The sequence below is a fragment of the Nyctereutes procyonoides genome, unplaced genomic scaffold (genome assembly GCF_905146905.1).
Source record: "Nyctereutes procyonoides isolate TBG_1078 unplaced genomic scaffold, NYPRO_anot_genome, whole genome shotgun sequence".
NCBI classification, from domain to species: domain Eukaryota; kingdom Metazoa; phylum Chordata; class Mammalia; order Carnivora; family Canidae; genus Nyctereutes; species Nyctereutes procyonoides.
In genome coordinates, this window is record NW_026575128.1 from 16,183,810 (window position 1) to 16,203,688 (window position 19,879).

General features: G+C 43.0%; 1 protein-coding gene across 1 annotated transcript; it reads right to left on the reverse strand.

Annotated features, from left to right (window-relative positions):
* Positions 1-15,312: 15,312 nt before the first annotated feature.
* KLF17 (KLF transcription factor 17) lies at positions 15,313-19,878 on the reverse strand. Its single transcript, XM_055341699.1, has 3 exons — positions 19,867-19,878; positions 15,909-16,767; positions 15,313-15,557 (listed from the first exon to the last, which is right to left on the reverse strand). Exons 1-3 carry the CDS (start codon positions 19,876-19,878, stop codon positions 15,313-15,315), a joined length of 1,116 nt encoding a protein of 371 aa, XP_055197674.1.
* Position 19,879: the final 1 nt, after the last annotated feature.

Consider the following 19,879-nt stretch of genomic DNA (forward strand, 5'->3'; position numbering starts at 1 on the left):
ACACACAAGGAACACATATATGCATTTCAATAGAATCAGAAGCACTTTTCATTCATTCCCCACTCCAACTTTAACGTTTTATCCTGTGCTATCAATCCTTCTAGATCTTGCTCTGTGCATTTGCCTCTATGTGTACATGTAAAAGTGGACATATGTAGGTGATGAAATTTATACACAGTTCAGATGTGTAAAGAATGTAGCATTCTGTATCTGACCTCATATTTCTCTGGGTATCTATTTTAATGTGGTTAAGAGAAGGGAGACCCTTGGTCACTTCTAGTGTAAGATGGTCTACAATTAAATGAAATTCATTTGGATGAGTACTAAATCTATTCAAAAGTTAAACTTCCTGTCACGACTGTTTCTTCTCTCAGGCAAAGTGTCTCTTTTCCCCCCTACCTTCTCCATATTCTGTCTGGATACTGGGAGTGATAGCTTTGGAACAGGGGTGGTCATGTGGTGGCTATCCTTGCCACTGGGCCTTGGGCCCTTTGGTTCATTGCTTCTGCAGGTGGGGTGACCTGCAGTCTGTATTTCTCCGTATGGGCATGATTTGATAACTGCTTCAGAGAAGCTCTGTCATTTTCCCTACTGACTAGTCCTTTTCCAGCTCTTAAAGTTTCTGCGCTCCTAGGGCTTGACTCCCTTCCAGCTTATAGAATATCCCCCTGGCAAAAAGGTCTGGGTAAAGTAAAGGATGTGATATTATCCCACTCCTTATTTCCAAAAGGAGCACTTTGAAAAGCACTTTCTACTCAGAGCCCTAAAAGGGAAGTGGACCACAAATCCCCCAGGGCTTCCAATTGGCCCTGCTGCATTTTTTAATAAGACTTTATTTATTTATTTATTCATGAGGGACACAGAGAGGCAGAGACAAAGGCAGAGGGAGAAGCAGGGTCCCTACAGGAAGCCCGATGTGACACTCGATCCTGGGACTCAACCAGTGCTCAACCAGTGAGCCACCCAGACATCCCGGCCCTGCTGCATTTGAGGTGCTTCTTCATTCACCCACTTTCACCTCACCCCCAGACACTAGATCCCTGAGTCTTTAAGGGACTCGGACAGCATTTTTGAAGTTATATCTTAATGTTGTGTTTGGTATTATATGAAATAATATATGTAAGTTGTAAGTATAAAAAAAAGTGAACCTCTGTGAGAGCCCATCACCCAGTGGTATGTAGTCAGGTGTCAAGCTGGCCAGTTAGGACGAGCCAAACTGAAAGTAACAAAAAGTTGCTTACTTCCTGCTACAGAGAAAGTAAGATGCAAAAAGACAAAGTGTCAGCTCTCCAGTGTCCCATCTTTCCCCATGAAACAGCACCGGGCAAGGGCTAAGGGATATGCAGCGCAGATGGGGGTAATTCTCTCACTGCCCTAAACAAAAAGATTCTCCTACGTTTTTCTGGAAGGGGTAATAGAGGAAGAGAGGAAAGTGCTAGGGTTGGAAAAGTAATGAGCCAGATGGGGGAAAAAAAGTACCTCAGCAGGTCCCCCAGTAAGGAGACTTCTGAATAGAGATGCCCAGGTTTGGAATCCAGATATGCCTAGGAGCAGGCCTGGCCAATGTAGTGACTTCTTGACAACAGCTCCCTTCAGAAAATTGTAGTCCACCTGCTGTGCACCAAGTCTGGTGTGGGGAGGGCAGCCAAGGTCTTATAATTACCTATGGTTAGACCTGAAAGGTCACAAATAGGATGTTAGCCTTAGACTGGACTCCTCAGCTGCACCCCTTGATCTTTCAGGGCCCTAGTGGGAAGCATAGACTACTCCATTATAGACTCAAATGAGCCAGACATTGCAAGAAGTCTGGTTAATCAGTCTGAGGGCCATGATCAAAGTCCCTCTAAGTAGCATATCAGGCCTGCCCAGAGGAGTGAATAGCTCCAGCCCCAATAGCTGCCAAGCCAGAAAAAGATACATAGCTCATTAGCATCTACCCTAGAGAGCCAAGAGGCCTTCTGTCTAAGCCACCTACTGTTCTGTTTTGCCAGATTTGTTGATCCAAATGTTGGTAATTACACAGACCCTCCTTGACTAGCCAGCAGAAAGCCGAGAACTGTGTGGTTAGCCAACACTACTTGGGCCGATGAATTGAGGTTGAGATCGTATGAGTAATAATCTTAATGAGGAGCAAGGACAGATAGTATATAACCTTTTCTAATTGGAGGACAGTGAGAATAACCACACAGCCTATATAGGGCAGGAGTGAGTAGAGAGAAGAAGGCCACCGCCACTGTAGACAAAATAACTCTGATAGCAGATCCTGCACTTCTCTCCCAGATGTTCTTGTTGCCTCCTTCTCTGACAGGAGTGAGTTTACATTTAGGGAGGTATTTTGCTCCTGGAGAATCAGTCGTAGCAATGTATCATGTCCACATTAATAAGGCTGGTGCAGTTGAGGTATCAGAAAGACCCTAACCAACCAATAATTGCTTCTCAAAGAGTGTGTACCTTTCAGCCATCTCCAGGAGTTTATGGATTCAGAAACCAAGTGGTGTGACTAGCCCATGGCACTGTTCTGCCATAGGCTGTCATCAGTGAGCTCAGAGTTTGCTGAGACCTGTAACTCAAAGGTAAATATGGATCCATGGGGCCTAAGGGAGAGTCAACTAGGGTGGCCCACTGGTGGGCCTCTAGGTATTTTGTTAAAGGCCCTACTCTAAGGTAGCGTTCTTTCTGGTAACCAGTAGATGGATGCCACCAAGATCCCTACATTGGTTATGTGAGAACACCATTAGTTATGTATCTTTTTCTGGCTTGGCAGCTGTTGGGACTCATGGCTATATTCACTCCTCTAGGCAGGCCTGATATACTACTTAGAGTGACTTTGATCACTAATCACTAGGTCTCCTTTATGTTTGTCAGGGCAATCATCTCTGGAATGAGACATGACACCCTCTCCCAGATAACACTTACCATTGGGTACTAGATCATTGTGCATTGCCTGTGTTAATGACCTCTGCTTGTGTTTTTACATGTTGCTCAATAGGGTATCCAGTTCTTGGGGGTGGTGCCCTTATGCGGGCCCACTAGGAGGATGTTATCGATATAACAAAGGCGAGTACTCCTTCCAGGAGCAGGACTTTTTTCCAGATCACATTGATGGCAGAGAGCTGGAGAATTTAGGCAGCCTTGTAATAGAACATTAAAAGTGTATTGCAATGTGTTGCACACAAAGACGAATTTGATCTGGATCACCTGGGTGGAGAGAGGGTGCTAGAAAAAGTGTTTTCTAGAAAAAGTGGTTGCTGCATACCAAGTTTCTTCAGCTTGGGCAGTAGCCTCTGTGACAATCATGATACCAGGTACTTCCAGGACTGGCACTGAACCTCTTCTAGTCACTGATGAGTTTCCAGATACCTGAGGCCTTATGTACAGGCCAAACTGATTTATTGAATGAAGAAATCATCTCACGGAATTTTGGCTTCCCTGAGATCGGCAGTGTGGGTGGTTTATTTTTCTCCTTCATGAAGCCAGTATTGTCTTGGACAGACAGTGGTACTAGGCACTGGTTGGTAATTGGGTAAGTTCATTCACATGCCCCACTAAAATGCAGCAGTTCTTATCAGGGATTTGGGGCAAAGGTAAATCATCTATAGACATAGACAATACCTAGACAATACTTCTATATTGATAATACATTCACTAGTGAGTCATATAGCAAAGGAAGTTTGTAGGGACCCAAAAGGACCCACCCATAGCTAGGCTTGGACAAGGGTCCCAGTAGTAGAGCTTTATGTTTCCCCCTTATCCTGGAGCTAAGATTTCGGGGATCACAGTCACCTGTTCACCAACATCCAAAGACCCAAGAAGTGCAACTCTCCCCCACATCCCTGTTGAACCTTGACCTTGGTGTAGGGCCTCTGATCCCTCATGGAAAGAGAGGGGCCTTGGACTGTCCCAAAGTCTTGTTAATTTTGAATGCCAAGAGATCTGGGTAAGATTCGTGGCACTTCCCCATTCATCTCTAGGCTCACTGGGAGGAAGCTGCTAATCAAGTACCCCATAGGCCCTGACTGAACTCCTTGCCCTATCAATTTCCTCCTTTGAGACTGTCACAAAGTAACCAAATTCAGAGATCTTTCTGGGAAGGCCTTGCCCAGGCTTTCCAGGAGAGGGCGCTAGGTTATTACTCTTATGCCACTCTCCTGGTTAATCTTTGCTTTCTAGCCCCTGGCTGCTTTTTCCATGTCCAGGAATTTGTCAGTTAAGACTTGGACTATATCATGGGTGAACTGACCTGATCTCATGAAGAGGTTTAACTAGCCCTGGTCACCAGTGCCAGCAGGGGTAGCATGGACAAACTTGGAAATTTGAGTCTGGCTAAAAATCTGACCATCTACTGTCCTTAGTCCCTCATTGCAAATAGAAGCACAAAGATGGTTTGCAGGGACTTTAGAGCCTCTGCAAGTGTGGTCCAAACAAGGAACTTATAACGAGTGGGACAACCTGTTGGAGCCAAATAGTACCCATTGAGGAAGGAAGTCTCGGATGTTTGCCCACTGTTAGGATACTTCAAAAGACCAGTCTGTGGCAGTGCACTCCACAAGGCACCACTCTGCATCACTAAGTTTAACAAGATGATTTGTTCATCGTGGAGGCAAGTCTCTAGATGTCTGAGCCACAGGGCAAAGGCCTCTACACTCTTTCACTTGAAGGCATGAGTCTCTATAACACACTACAGTGAAGGATGTCCCTTGGCATCAGCAATCTGCTTAGAGCCGATAGTAATCAGGTGCAATTCAGCATGTATGTTCTCTGACAGTTTTTGGTCCCATTTCTGAAGGACCATGAACAGTAGCTGGGGAACAGATTCCCTAGCTTTCCTAGAGTTCCCTTTGTTGAATTTCAAATTTGACCCTGTGGGCAAGTCCAGCCAGGGAGTGGAGGGCTAAAAGGGACCAATGATTTTCCCTTAAAACTGAAAATTTTCTGTAAATAATCCACTAGCACCCCCCAAGTCCTATTGGTATGGCCACAGAAGTGCCCATGGGACCCTCAGGTGTTTTATTCTTCCAGAAAGGCTTTGTGCTCAGTCGGCCATCCGTCTTGCTGCATCAATTTGTTGAATTGCCAAGGTGCCAAGATGGTTAATTAGGATAATGAGACAAACTGCAGGTAAAAATCAAGGCTTTATTTACTTACTGTGATAGTGCAAGCAAGAGGTGAAAAGGAGAGGTGCTGACTACCTAAAGCTCCCAAGTAAAGTCAGTTGGATACAGACAGGGGAATTAACTCACTGCCGAGGAGCCCCAAACTGAAAGGTTCCTGCCTTTTAATGGATCTGGGGAATCTGAGGGAGGAAGGGGAGGAGGGCTTGGAGTGGAAAAGTACTGAGTCAGATCACTAGCACCCCATAAGGAAGCCTCTGAATGGAGGCCACTGGGCTAGAAATACATATGCACACGGGCATGTGTGGCCCATTACCAACACACTGGGGTGTGAAAGGAAGAGACCAAAGAGCTATGAAAGTGTACTTGGATCTTATGTTAAATGCATTTGCTGGAAATGGTACTTTACACCTCTGTGGTCTTCCTCCTAAAAACACATCATTTACCTCTAGCCAAATCATGCAAAACAACCCAGATCCCAACCAAGGAACATTCTACAAAATATCTGACTAGTGCTTTTCAAAACTGTCAAGGTTGCCAAAAACAAGGAAAGTGGGAGAAACTGTCACTGCCAAGAGGATGCAAAGGAAACGTGATAACTAAATGTAATGTGCTTTCCTGAATAGGATCCAGAACAGAAAAAGGACATTAGGGGGACGCCTGGGTGGCTCAGCAGTTGATTGTCTGCCTTTGGCTCAGGGTGTGATCCTGGAGTCCTGGGATTGAGTCCCACATCAGGCTTCCTGCAGGGAGCCTGCTTCTCCCTTTGCCTGTGTCTCTGCCTCTCTCTCTCTCTCTCTGTGTGTGTCTCTCATGAATAAATAAATAAAATCTTTTTAAAAAGAGAGAGAGAAAAAAAGACATTAGGAAATCTAAATAAAGTATAGCCTTTAGTTAATAAACATGTATCAGTATTGGTTTATCACTTGTAACAAATATATCACACTAATATAAGATGTTAATAAGGAAAACTAGGTATGGCATATAGGAGAACTCTAGATACTATCATTCTAGTTTTTCTAAGACTGCTCTAAAATAGGGGCACCTGGGTGACTTGGTTAAGTGAGTTGGCCCAGTTAAGTATCCAACTCAATTTCAGCTCAGGTCATGATCTTAGGGTCATGAAATTGAGCCCCGAGTAGGACTCCACACTGGACATGTAGCCTGCTTAAGATTCTCACTCTTCAGGGGTGCCAGGGTGCCTCAGTCAGTAAAGTATCTGCCTTTGGCTTAGATCATGATCCCAGAATCCTGGGATGGAGGCTGGCATCAGGCTCCCTGCTCTGCAGGAACCTGCTTCTCCTTCTGCCATTGCCCCTTGCTTGTGCTCTCTCTATCTCTGTCAGATAAATAAAATCTTAAAAAAAAAAAAGATTCCCTCCTTTCCCTCTCCCCCCATGCCCTGCACAAGCTCTCTCTCTCAAAAATAAATAAGTAAATAAAACTGCTCTAAAATAGTGTATTTAACACTCTCCAAAAGGCGATAGAATAAATCCGTAAGACCAAATATTTATATAATTGCAATGGTAATACATTTATCTATTAAAAGAAAAAAAACAACTTTCTCAAGATTATAGCATTGTTTCGTGGCAAATGAGCTGAACATCCTGCAGTAGAAGATGGATGAAATAAATATGGTACATCCATACAATGGAATTCTATGCATCCATTTAAAAGATTCTAGTAGTTCTCTATTTGCTTACACAAAAGTCTCCAAGATGTACTGGTACGTGAAGACAGCAAGAGAGCCAAAAGTGTGAATAATCTGCTGTTTATGTATTACAGATTGGTCTGGAAGACACATAACCAAAAGTAGCATCACTTCCAAGGAGAGAGGCTCAAGAGCAGTAGGGGGATTTTTCACTAAATAATATGTTCTACCTTTTGAATTTTGTACTTTCATGTACATATTATCTATTTAAAATGTTTTTTATGAACCAGGCAAAGGAAAAGGAGGAAGGAAAGAGGAAACTGAAAGTTAGAGGCCCTGTTTATCTTTTATCTCAACACTTAACACAAGTATGATTCATTGCTTGAGGTATGAGTCAGCAAGGGAGACTTGAGTGAATGAATGAACACCTGAAAGCCAAAAGAAAAAAACTTATTGGAAAAGCCACTCTTATCTTGCTATGTCACATGGGAATAGATGTGCCACTGTTTTCTAAAAGCCTGTTTACGTGTCATTCCTCCTATCACTTCCCCACCTGACCCCTCACACCTTTTCTGTACCCCACTCAAGGCTTCATTTTGCAGGAGGCTTCCATCCCCATTGCCCCAGAACCTAGGAGTCTCTTTAAAAATTGTATCCCCAGTCTGCAGAGGGTGGCTGAATTTACGTCAACCCAGAGGTAGGAGGGTGTGTTCTCCTTTGGACCTAAGCCGCACCCAGGAAAGTTGCCTTTGGGAAGGCATTAGCTACAGCCCCAGAGCCTCAAGCCAGGCATCCCCCAGCACCTTCCTGACAAAAGCAGGACCATCATCAAATGCACCCAAGGGCAGGAGGAGTTGCCAGTGCAGCCAGCCACCAGCAGTTGTGGCGGGGGTGGGGGTGGGGGTTGGGAGGTGACCTATAGAATGAAGTCAGAAGTTCTTTTCAGCTCAGGTACCTTATATCCCAACCAGTTCTCAATAATCTGCTTACCTGTGCAAACCACTATCCTCCACCTTCCCCAAATGCAAATAATGCTCTTCAACCCAAATAATGCTCTTCAACCCAGAATAATCCATTCATTCTCCACCCAAGGCAAACAAGATGGGCCTTCCAAATGCAATCGTAATCATGTTTCTGAGTCAGTGTTTCCTGCAATTAGCTTAGAGCTCCAGGAGGAGCAAAGATCCAGTTGACCATTTTGGCCACAGTATCCCCATCACTGAGGCCCCTGGGCACCCAGCAGACACCCAATAAATTTTTTGATGAATGAAAGAGAGTGAATACAATTCAAGTTCTAACTGTGCAAGGACAGTGTCCCAAAGACCTTTGGAAAGCCTTCCCCCATCTTATTTTTTATTTTCCATCCTTCCCAAACTAGCCCACTATACTCTCTGAAATTCGTCCATAATCTGGGAACTCCCCTACATCCTCCACCTCCTCAGAGAAGCTATCTCTTCTGCTTGCCTCCATATCCTGCCACCTTGTGAAGACATCCCAACCCATCCCACTTACCTTAGGAATTATTCTCTCATCCCATCTACTTTAGGATCTCTCAGTGCTACTTAAAAAAAAAAAAAAGCATTATTCTCCCAGATATTTGCAAATTATATATCTAATAAAGGGTTAATATCCAATATATAAAGAACTTATACAACTCAACACTGTGAAACACAAATAATCGAAGAATGGGCAGAGGACCTGAATGGACATTTTCCTAAAGAAGATAACACAAATGGCCAATAGACATATGAAAGACACTCAACATTACTAATCAGAATGGCTGGAATCAAAAAGACAAAAAATAACTAGTGTGGATGAGGTTGTGGGGATGTAAATTGGTGCAACCACTGCAGAAGACGGCATGGAGTTTCCTCAAAAAATTAAAAATAAAAATACCATATGATCCAGTAATTTCACTACTGAGCATTTACCTAAAGAAAATGAAAACATTAACTTGAAAGATATATGCACTGTTATGTTTATTGCAGCATTATTTACATAGTCAAGATATGGAAGTCATCCAAGTGTCCATTGATAAATGAATGAATAAAGAAAATGCGGTATATATAGATACAATGGAATATTACTCAGTCATTGAAAAAATTGAGATCTTGCCATCTGCAAAAACATGGATGGATGGACCTAGAAGGTATTATGTTTTTTTTTTTAATTTTTTTTATTTATTTATGATAGTCACAGAGAAAGAGAGAGAGGCAGAGACACAGGCAGAGGGAGAAGCAGGCTCCATGCACCGGGAGCCCAACGTGGGATTCGATCCCGGGTCTCCAGGATCGCGCCCTGGGCCAAAGGCAGGCGCCAAACTGCTGCGCCACCCAAGGATCCCCCTAGAAGGTATTATGTTAAGTGAAATATGTCCAACACAAGAGACAAATACGGTATGATTTCATATGTGGGATGTAAAAAGCAAAACAGAAGCAGAAACAGTTCCATAAATAGAATGATCTGACTTGGGCGGTGGGGGGTGAGGTTGATGTGGAGAACAAAGGGCTCAGCGGTTGAGGGAGCGTCTGTGTTTGGCTTGGGGCATGATCCCCGAGTCCGGGGTAGAGTCCCACATCGGGCTTCCCTGCATGGAAACTGCCTCTCCCTCTGCCTGTGTCTCTGCCTCTCTCTCTCTGTCTCTCATGAATAAATAAAATATTTGAAAAAAAATAAGTCATGGAGATGAAAGGTACAGCATAAGGAATATAGTCAGTGGTATTGTAATAGCATTGTGTGGTGACAGATGGTAGCTACACTTGTAGTGAGCATAGTGTAATGTATAGACTTGTCAAATCACAATGTTGTACACCTGAAACTTATGTAACATTGTGTATCAACTATACTTTCAATTAAAAACAAAAAAAAAGAATGAGAAGAGCCTGCGTGGCTCAGTCAGTTAAGCATTGGACTCTTGGTTTTGACTCAGGTCACTATCTCAGATCAAGCCCTATGTCAGCCTTCGTCTATTAATCAAGGAGCCTGCTTGGGATTCTCTCTTTCTCTCTGCCCGTACCCTCTTACCCCTGCTCATGCTCTCTCTAAAAAAAAAAAAAAAAAAAAAAAAAAAAAAAAAAAAAATTAAGGGCGCCTGGGTGGCTCAAGATCCAGAGAGGTGTCCTTTTGAGTCTTCGACTAAGTACTGATCAAGCATGAGAAGATTTTACTCAAGGCTAGAGGGGGAAAACACTGAAAAGTGAGCAGAACTCTTCCTGGATCTCACACAGAATGGGAAATAGTCTGTTTTTTTTTTTTTTTTAAGATTTTATTTATTTATTCGTGAGAGACACAGACAGAGAGAGAGAGGCAGAGACACGGGCAGAGGGAGAAGCTGGCCCCCTGCAGGGAGCCTGACACAGGATCCCAGGGCTCCAGGATCCCACCCCAGGCGGAAGGCAGTGCTAAACCGCTGAGCCACCGGGGCTGCCCGAAATAGTCTGTTTTCACCAACCAGAATGCAAAAACATACAATATAGACCAGGAAATATCTTAGAATGTTGCCTTAGTGGTGGGGTTAAATTAGCCTTAGAAAAAAATGCAGTTCTGGGATGGTCCTAAAGAATCTTAAATTATGAGTCTCATAAATAAAAATTCCCGAAGTAAAAAAAAAAAAAAAAAAAAAGTAATCCTCTATGAGTCTCATATAAATAAAAATTCCCGAAGTAAAAAAAAAAAAAAAAAAAAAAAGTAATCCTCAGAGAGATCCAACTAGAAAGTAAAATGCATGCCAGAAATAGAAATCAACAATATGTAAAGGAATAAAACAAAATCCAGCAACCAACAATGTAAATTCACAGTTGTCTGGCATCCAGTATAATTTTTTTTTTAAAGATTTTATTTATTGGGGATCCCCGGGTGGCTCAGCGGTTAAGTTAAGCGCCTGCCTTTGGCCCAGGGCGCGATCCTGGAGCTCCGGGATCGAGTCCCACGTTGGGCTCCCTCCATGGGGCCTGCTTCTCCCTCTGCCTTTGTCTCTGCCCCCCCCCCCTCTCTCTCTCTCTCTCTCTCTCTCTATATATATATATATATATATATATATATATATATAATAAATAAAATCTTTTTAAAAAAAGATTTTATTTATTTATTCATGAGAGGGGCAGAGATACAGGCAGAGGGAGAAGTAGGCTCCCTGCAGGGAGCCCAATGTGGGACTAGATCCCAGGACTCCACGATCACGCCCTTGGCCAGAGACAGAAGCTCAACCGCGGAGCCACCCAGGTGTCCCATCCAGTACAAAATTATCAGCTATTCAAAGAAGCAGGAAAATAAGGACAATTATCAAGAGAAAAATCAATTACTACAGACTCAGAAATGACAAACATGATGGAATTAGCATAGGACATAAAACAGCTATTTTAACTATGCTTCATATGTTCAAGGGAGAGAAAGGAGCATTATAAGGAGAGAATCAGAAGGTTTTAAAAAGATCCAGATGGAATTTCTAGAGACAAATTACAGTATCTGAAAAACTGAGAGCAGGTTATCCTGCAGAAGAAAAGATCAGTTGGCATGAAGATGTCTAATATGAGAAGAAAAAGATTGAAAAAAATGGACAGAGCATCAGTGGCCTGTGGGACTATAGCAAACAGACTATCATATGGGCAGATTGCATGTCAGGAGGAAAAGGGGAGGAGGATAAAAAAATTGACAAAACATGGCCAAAAAACTCTAAATTTTATGAGAACTATAAACGTTTTGATTGAAGACGCTCAATGAACCCCCAACAGAATAAACAAAGTTCAAAAGCACATAAAATAAAATATGGTTCAAGAATATATACATAGGGTAAAAACAAAGAAAGCAAACACAAATTAACCAAAATTCAGGTTAGTGGCCACCTCTGTGGAGGATGAGGAATGTGGTCAGAGGGGAGCACAAGGCTTCAAATGTATTAGTATGTGCTTTTTTTTTGAAGTGGCATAAAGGGTAAATACGTTACTACTTCAAACTGTATATGAGCCAAACTATTTTTTGCAAATGATGGACATTAGCAATAAAAAAAAAAAGAAAAAAGTAATGACTTCATCCATTCTGTCTGTGTCACTTAGACCCAAGCTATAAACCTGGGAGTTATCCTTGACCACTCCCTCACCAACCCAATCCAGCTATCAGCAGGGTTGATTTTATCTCTTAAATCTTTCTGCTGCTCTCTACCTACACTGCCACACCCCATCCAAGCCACCTTCCACTCTCACCTGGAGCACTCCGTGTCTCTGAAGCAGAAGAAACCTGTTTTTAAATGTGACTAATTCTCTCTTCAGCTTGAAGGTGTCAATCTTGCCGGCTTGCCCTCTGACACAGAGATAAGCAAATTGCCCAAGGCCACATGGCCAGGAAATGGCAGAGGCGGGATTCAAAATCTATTAGTCCTACATGGGAGCCCACAAGGTCTTACCCCACCCACTATCCTGCCTGGTGTTGAACAATACTGGGGAAGGCTTAGCCATGGCCTGCCATAAGGTAACCTCTCAAGGATAGACATTATCATGTGATCTCACTCATGTGGGTTTTAAGAAACAAAACAGAAGATCATGGGGGAAGACAGGAAAAAAATAAAACAAGATGAAATCAGAGAGGGAGACAACCGTAATAAGAGACCCTTAATCATAGGAAACAAACAAATCATAGAAAAAACAAAAACAAAGAGTCGCTGGAGGGGAAAAAGGTGGGGGATGGGGCAAGTGGGTGATGGCATTAAGAAGGGCACGTGATGTAATGAGCACTGGGTGTTATAAAGACTGATGAGTCACTGACCTCTACCTCTGAAACCAGAGGTAACATTATGTTAATTGAATTTAAAAATGAAACACACGCAAATATTTGTGACTTATATATACTTTGTTTGAATAAGCAATACACAAATATTTACGATTATATATAGTTTGTTTAAAATAAATATTAAACAATTTTTTAAACACAAAAAATATAATAAAGCATAGACCGACTTTTTCTCTTCAATAACTTCCTTAACCTTATCTGCCTAACTCCCATTAGTCCTCACCTCTGAGCTCAAACCTTATGTCCTGAGGAAATGCCTTCCTAACCCTTGTCCTATTACAGCAAGTCCCTGATATTTGTCCTCACTGCACTCTGCATATTTCTAGTGTCCTTCCTCCACTAGATTGTGATCCCCACAAGGGCAGGGGCCTGTGTTGCCCACCACTGTAAGGCATGCGGCACACCCCTTGCCCACTCTGGCTCCTCCCAGTTCCAGTCCTTGGTGAAAGTAATGAGTCACCAACAGACCTCTCTCTTATGTCCCAACAAGCAATCTGGCCTTCTGACCCTACCAGCAGGGATGTGTGTGAGCAGGTAGGGCAGGGGATGGAGACCAGTGCTGGCGCATCAAGCTTGAGATGTCCTGCTTCACAGGAGGGACCTAGTGCCCAGGTAGGAATGAAAGAGACCTTGGGCCACTCATTGGGTCACAATATAGTACCCCCTGCCCTTATTTATCATCTCAACTCCCCTCGGAGTTTAGGTGGGAAGGCACTTGAATGCCTGCCCAGGTACACTGGGGCCACTAGGGGAACAGACCAAGATGGCCATGCAGGAGAGGGTGAGGGTAGGGATGGGGGTGACAGGTGACAGGTCATCAAATCTGTGGGACTTTCACAATGCCCAGAATAAATGAGGCCCCCAGAAGTTTGGCTTCTCTTCTTGGCAACACTGAGTGCTTTCAGAATATTTGTCTGTGGTCTTAATGGACAGAACAAGGCATTGTTATGCTCTAAGTCCTTAGTGTCCAACACCGGATATGACCAAGGGTAGACTTCCAGGAAATGGAGGTCTGATTAACCCCCATGAGTCCTTCAGCTCTGACTCAAGCACCTCCTTGAGAAGTCTTTCTTCCCTGACACACCCTTCCATTGTCCCTGCCCCCCACCCCAGGAGTCCCCACAACTGTGATGCTTTTTGTAGTGGGCTCAAAGAACATTTGTCTAATGAATGGAAGCTTCCTGGTTGACTCTCTTCTGAGCAGTTGTGTTTACTCTGCAATCTGTCTGGAATTCTTTCCTCTTCATTCACTGGCTCAGTTTATCCCAACATTTAAGGGGTTACTAGATGTTACATATACTCACTTAGCTCAAGGGTGACCTCCCCCAGAAAACCTTTCTGACCTTCCCTTTAGGTGCTCCTCCTCTCCATGGCCACCACACCTAGGTGGACTTCTCAGCCCCTAGACCAAGATGATCCCTTAGCCACAGGAACTGGACCTGATTCATCTCTCTGTGGCCATCACCTGGCAGTGCTTGGTAACACCTGCAGAAGGTATCATTTCTAGAATAAATTCTGGTTGAGATCCCAGCTCTACCACCTGAGTTTAGGCAAGTTCCTTTCTATTACTTTGCTGGTCAGTGGAATGGCTGGCTGAGACAGAAGTACAGAAATGAGATTCAAAACTACCTGAGTACCCAGGATAGTCATCACGCTCTCGACCCTAGGGGAGGATCAGGGCAGAACAGGACCTTTAGTACCTGGTATTTGGTAGTACAGATACCTGGGCTCAGTTAAGGGAAGAGAGAAAGTTACAATAGGCTTTGTCCTTCTCTGCCCCAGTCTAATGTCCTCCACCCCCAAGTCACCTAGAAAACAGAGCCTACAACAAGAACTAAGTACTGAAGTTTTATTTGAGAGTTACAAACCCAGGGCACTGGGTGAGAAAAGGGAAGAAGGGCAGGGAAGAACTGGTGGTAATGCAAAGTGATAGCAGTTGGGTCCTGCTTCAGGACAAGCCTTGAAGAAACACAGTAGTTGTATCCAATGGCTACCTGGGTGATCTCCCCATTGGCGGAACTGTTTGGAGAAACAGTGCCTTGCAGTAATTGAGGAAAAGGAGGGAAGAAGGAATTTATCTCCCTGACTTTCTCCCATCTCCTATTAGTCAAACATTATCCCAGGAGCATTAACTCCCCCACACTTCTGGGTTGCTAATAGCAACTTGAGATGCCAGATTCCATGGCCGACAGACTTGGCATTCCATCCAAGTCTGGAAGATACAGGAGAGACAATCTCTAGGAATGTGACTGATGAGTGACAGAGAGAATCTGATTCAGTACATAAGATGTGTCCAAAACAGTCCAATACTTTTTCTCATTTACCAGACGAAGAAACATGGCATAGTTATTATCAAGGATCTTTCTCAAGGTCACATGGCTAATAATGGTAAATTCAGGATTTGAACAGTCTGGCTCTGGAAACTATATAGGTTGAAGATAAGGAAGTTGGATTTTATGTAGCAGGCAAAGGAGAGTCAATAAAGAGTTTCAAACTGGGGAGGGACACAAGACAAACTAAAGCTCCCAATCTCTACTTGCCTCCATTTTCCCATGTGGCTAAACTTGGCAAAAGTTGGCAGCCCCAGAGAGGCAAGGGGATGCAAGACAGTTTTGAGGAGGCTCTGACTGGGTCCAGAGCTCATGTAGGCTTTAACACCACCTCACAATCTTTCTCTGTCTTCACCTAAGCCTGCACCTACCGAAGACTAGCTGGTCAGAGGCAGGCAAGATCTGGGTAGAGAAGCCAAGATGCAAAGAGGAGATTGGCCTAAAGACCAGGAGCGGGAGGACCAGCCATCTGTCCATTGTTGTCCTGTGGGTCTGGGGGTCCTGGCACCCGTAGATGAGTCTTTTGGTGTTGCCGGAGATGGTCAGATCTCATGAATTGTCGGCCGCACTGATCACATCTATGTGGTCGATATCTGGTGTGTATCCGCATATGTCGTCCAAGCTCATCAGAACGGAAGAAAGACCATGTACAGCCTTCCCACATGCATTTATAGGGCCTCTCACCTGGGGGGTGGGAGACAAGGAACAGAAGAAATTAAGTAGAAGAATATGCCAGCAGGTGCATTGAAAGGGGTCTGACTCTATTAAAGAAGAGCAGTCAAGGTTGAGAAACCAAAAGAAAACCAAGGGAAAGTAGTGAGGAGGCAAAACAATCAGCAATCCCCATGATTTTGGCATGGTTGCACTAGATGGTGGGAAAGTAAATATTGGGGCCAATGTATCTTTACCCCAAGCTTGAAGGATGATAAACTAGTCCCAAGCCATTACAAACCCGTGGTCCAGCACAAATCTAAAACCCAGAAACTCCTCTACCCTACCCAATCCTATCCCACTTATCTTTGACACCGTATTCACCTGTGTGTTTGCGTTGGTGACTCATAAGGTGGGAGTACTTAGTATAAGCTTTTCCACAGCTCTCATATTGACAGCAGTAAGGCTTTGAAACAGGGAATCTTCTCCTGGAAGCCCTTTCCTGGGCCCTGGAGTACCGCTCTGCTTTCTGTGAAGCACGCATGGGCTGCTGGGGTAGGAAGGGGTCTTTCTGGGAGCCTGGCTGGCTGAGAAAGTCCTGGGATTCTAAAGCCAGAAATGATGGGGACCCAGCTGGGTTCATCCTAAAGTCAAGGGGGTTTTTAGGCGGCAGCATCTGACTCAAAGAAGGGAGCATTGCCTGGGCCTCAGTAGAAGGCACGGTGGGGGCCAATAACATTCTAGGTGTTAAAGAGTCTCTATTAGAAGGTACCATTGGGGGGCCAGAATAAGGCATTGTTGGCACATTGATGTGGGATGTCATTGAGATTCCACTGGGAGCTGAGACTGGCAGCCCACTGGGGGGCATCCTTAGATTCCTACCAAAGGTGATGTCCACCCCTGGAATACTGGGCTCTCCTAAGGGCATCATCTGGGGCCCCTTGAAAATCATCATTCCTGGCTGGGAGGGAGCCATTCCCTCACAGTAAATCATCTGGGAAGGAGTGTGAGTCACTTGGGGGCAGTAGCTCACACCATGCTCAGGCAGCGACATACTGAACTGCGGCCCCATTTCACTTGCATTCTGACTGGGTGCCTCAGCTAAGGCCAAGGGGACCCTCGCCAGCTCTGTGCACTGGTGGAAGTGTTGAATGCCTGGTGTGCCATCATTCCAAGAGGTGTGCACTCCAGTGTGTCTAGGAGATGGAGACATGTCCAAGACGAACACTGACTTCTCAGTATCCTTGAAGAGAGAGAGAGAGTCAGGTGAAATTCACCCTAGTTCAAATTCCAGTTCCACACGTCCCTCCTTCCCATCTCTAGACCCCACCCTAATCCAGCCTCCAATATATCTTCCCTGAATTATCCTGCCTCCGGGCCATTCAGTTCAGGCTTTCTAGGATGCAGGTCTGGTTGATAGGAGCATAATGGATGCCTAGATGTGACTCATGCCATGTTTCCTCCTTGCCATGTTTTTGTTTATTTCATAAAAAGCAACCAAGGGAGCAAATAAAATATTCGACAACCTTCACCTTCAGTAAAACTCTGAGAAAACCTTCAAAGATTATCTTTAACCATGAGGGTGAAAAGACATCCAAAATCAGCCTAAGTGCAGAAAGTCACAAAAGTAGGAAGGATCAAGGTTTCAAAGAGTTATGGCTCTGCAAATGTTTACTTACAGAGAGGGTCTCGGTTGAGTTGGAACTACTGTGGACGAGTCTGAGATCAAGTATTGGAGGAGGTGAGGAAGAGAGACAGACTTTTTTTTTTTAAATTTTTATTTATTTATGATAGTCACAGAGAGATAGAGAGAGAGAGGCAGAGACACAGGCAGAGGGAGAAGCAGGCTCCATGCACCGGGAGCCCGACGTGGGATTCGATCCCGGGTCTCCAGGATCGCGCCCTGGGCCAAAGGCAAGCGCCAAACCGCTGCGCCACCCAGGGATCCCCGAGAGACAGACTTTTAACAAGGGGGGTAGATTGGCTTGGAAGTCAGAGGCAGTGTTCCTGGATGACTAACTGGTGTGAAGCGAAGTGAGGAAAAGATTGGTAGTAGAACTTCTTGAAATAGGACAGGATCCAAGAATCATATTTTTTAAAGCTGTCCAGTACTGTAGCATCAGAGAGAGCTCTTGAGCTGAGAAACTGAGAAAGCGAACCCATAACCTCCCATCTGCTCCTCCGCTGTGACAGTTCAGAAAAGACCAATCCATTCAAATATGAAAACCAAAATGTAAGTAAAAAATACAGTATCCATGAAAGATACTATGACACCAAAACAGAAATTGAAGATTGCAATCTCAAAAAACAAAAACAACAACCACAACAAAAAAACCTCAGGGTTCCTGGGTGACTCGGTTAAGTGTCTACCTTCAGCTCAGGTCATGACCTTGGGATCCTGGGATCAAGCCCTGCATCAGGCTCCATGGAGCCTGCTTCTCCCTATCCCTCAGCCCCTCCCCACTGCTCATGCTCTCTTTCACATGTACTCTGTCTCAAATAAATAAAATCTTTAAAAAAAAATTTCACCAGTAAAAATGTTGCCACAGATCAAGGAAAAATGAGCAACATTCATACACACACACACACAAACACACAAAAAGAAAGCAAACTTAAAGCAATGTCAGCTTTTACACCAACTACAGAAATATCACAGAGCAGAAATAGAGGAAGTCAAAGAAGTTGCATCCAGATTACAGGCTACAGCTTATATTAGAGAGGAGGGAGGGAAGCATAAGGGGCCCTGAAAGAGCTTCTGTGGTGGTGGCAATGTTTCATAGATCTTCACTTTCTAGTAATTCATTAGGCTGTACATTTATATTCACTTCTCTGTTATTTTTCACTAAAATAGTTTCAAAATAATATTGTGAAAGATCATGATTTTTAGCAAGTGAAAAATTCTATCATAAAAATCAGAGTAAAAGTCAATAAAAGTAATGGTGAATTTAAATAGGAAACATTCTGTACATTTTCCCTAAGAGGGAATTTATAGCTGTAAATACTTATAATAAAAAAAAAAAATCTCAAATCCACAACTTAGCTTTGCACCTTAAGGAACTAGAAAAAGAAGAATGGCTGATCCCAAAGCTAGCAGAAGGAAGGAAATATTAGAAAAATATATCCATAAAACCAAAAGCTGGCTCTTTGGAGAGATTAACAGAATTGCCAAACCTTTAGCTAGATTGATCAAGAAAAATATGAAAGTGATGACATTTCTACCAATTTTACATAAATGAAAAAGATTGAGAGTACTATGAACAATTTCATGCCAATAATTTGGATAACCTAAATAAAATGGATAAATTCTTAAAAAGACAAAAGCCTACCAAAACTGAATCATGAATTAATAGAACTGTACAGACCCATAACTAGTAAAGAGACTGAATCAGTAATCAAAAGGCTCTAGGACAAAGAAAAACCCTGAACTTGATGGCTTAAGGGCTTAATTATAAACATTTAAAGAAGAATATCAATGCTTCTCAAATTCTTCCAAAATATTGAAGAGGAGGGTATACTTGCTAACTCACTCTAGCATTGCCTTGATACCAAACCCAAAGACACAAATAAAGCAAAGCGACCAACATCTTTCATGCATCTTTCACGATGCAAAAAAATACTAAAAAAAATAAAATAAAATAAAATCCAAATCCACCAGCATATTAAGCAGATTAAACAACATGACCAAGTGGGATTTATCCCAGGAATAAACAAGCCTGATTCAGCATCTGCAAATCAAAGTAAAATAAGGGGGTAAAAAAGCAGAAAAAAAAGCATTTGAAACAATCCAATATCCTTTCATGATTAAAAAAAATAAAAAAAAATAACTAAAAAAACAAAGAATAGAAAAAAACTTCCAAATTGATAAAGGGTATTTATGAAAAACCCATAGCTTACATCATACTCATGATGAAAGACTAAAGACTTTTCCTTTAAGATCAAGAAGACAGGGATGCCCACTTTTACCATTTTTATTCAACATTGTATTGAAAGTCTTAACCAGAGCAAGAATAAGAATAAGAAAATAGAAAATAAGAAAAAGTATAAAAAGTGTAAAAAGTACCTGTAGCAGGGGAAAAAGGTAAACTATGTTTCCAGATGATACAATCTTATATGTAGAAACCCTAAAGATTACACATACACAGACACATGTTAGAACTAATAAATTCAGAAAAAGTAGTAAGATTCACCTTATTTTTAAATAAAAACAATCCCATAGCATTTATTGTCCTCTGGTAATAACATAAAGGTAATCAAAACAATACAAATAAGGGTTTTAGAACTATATTCCCAACAAAGGACATCTAAAAAAACAAACTACACGGCCTTCTCAAGAATTTCTCACTTCATTGATCATT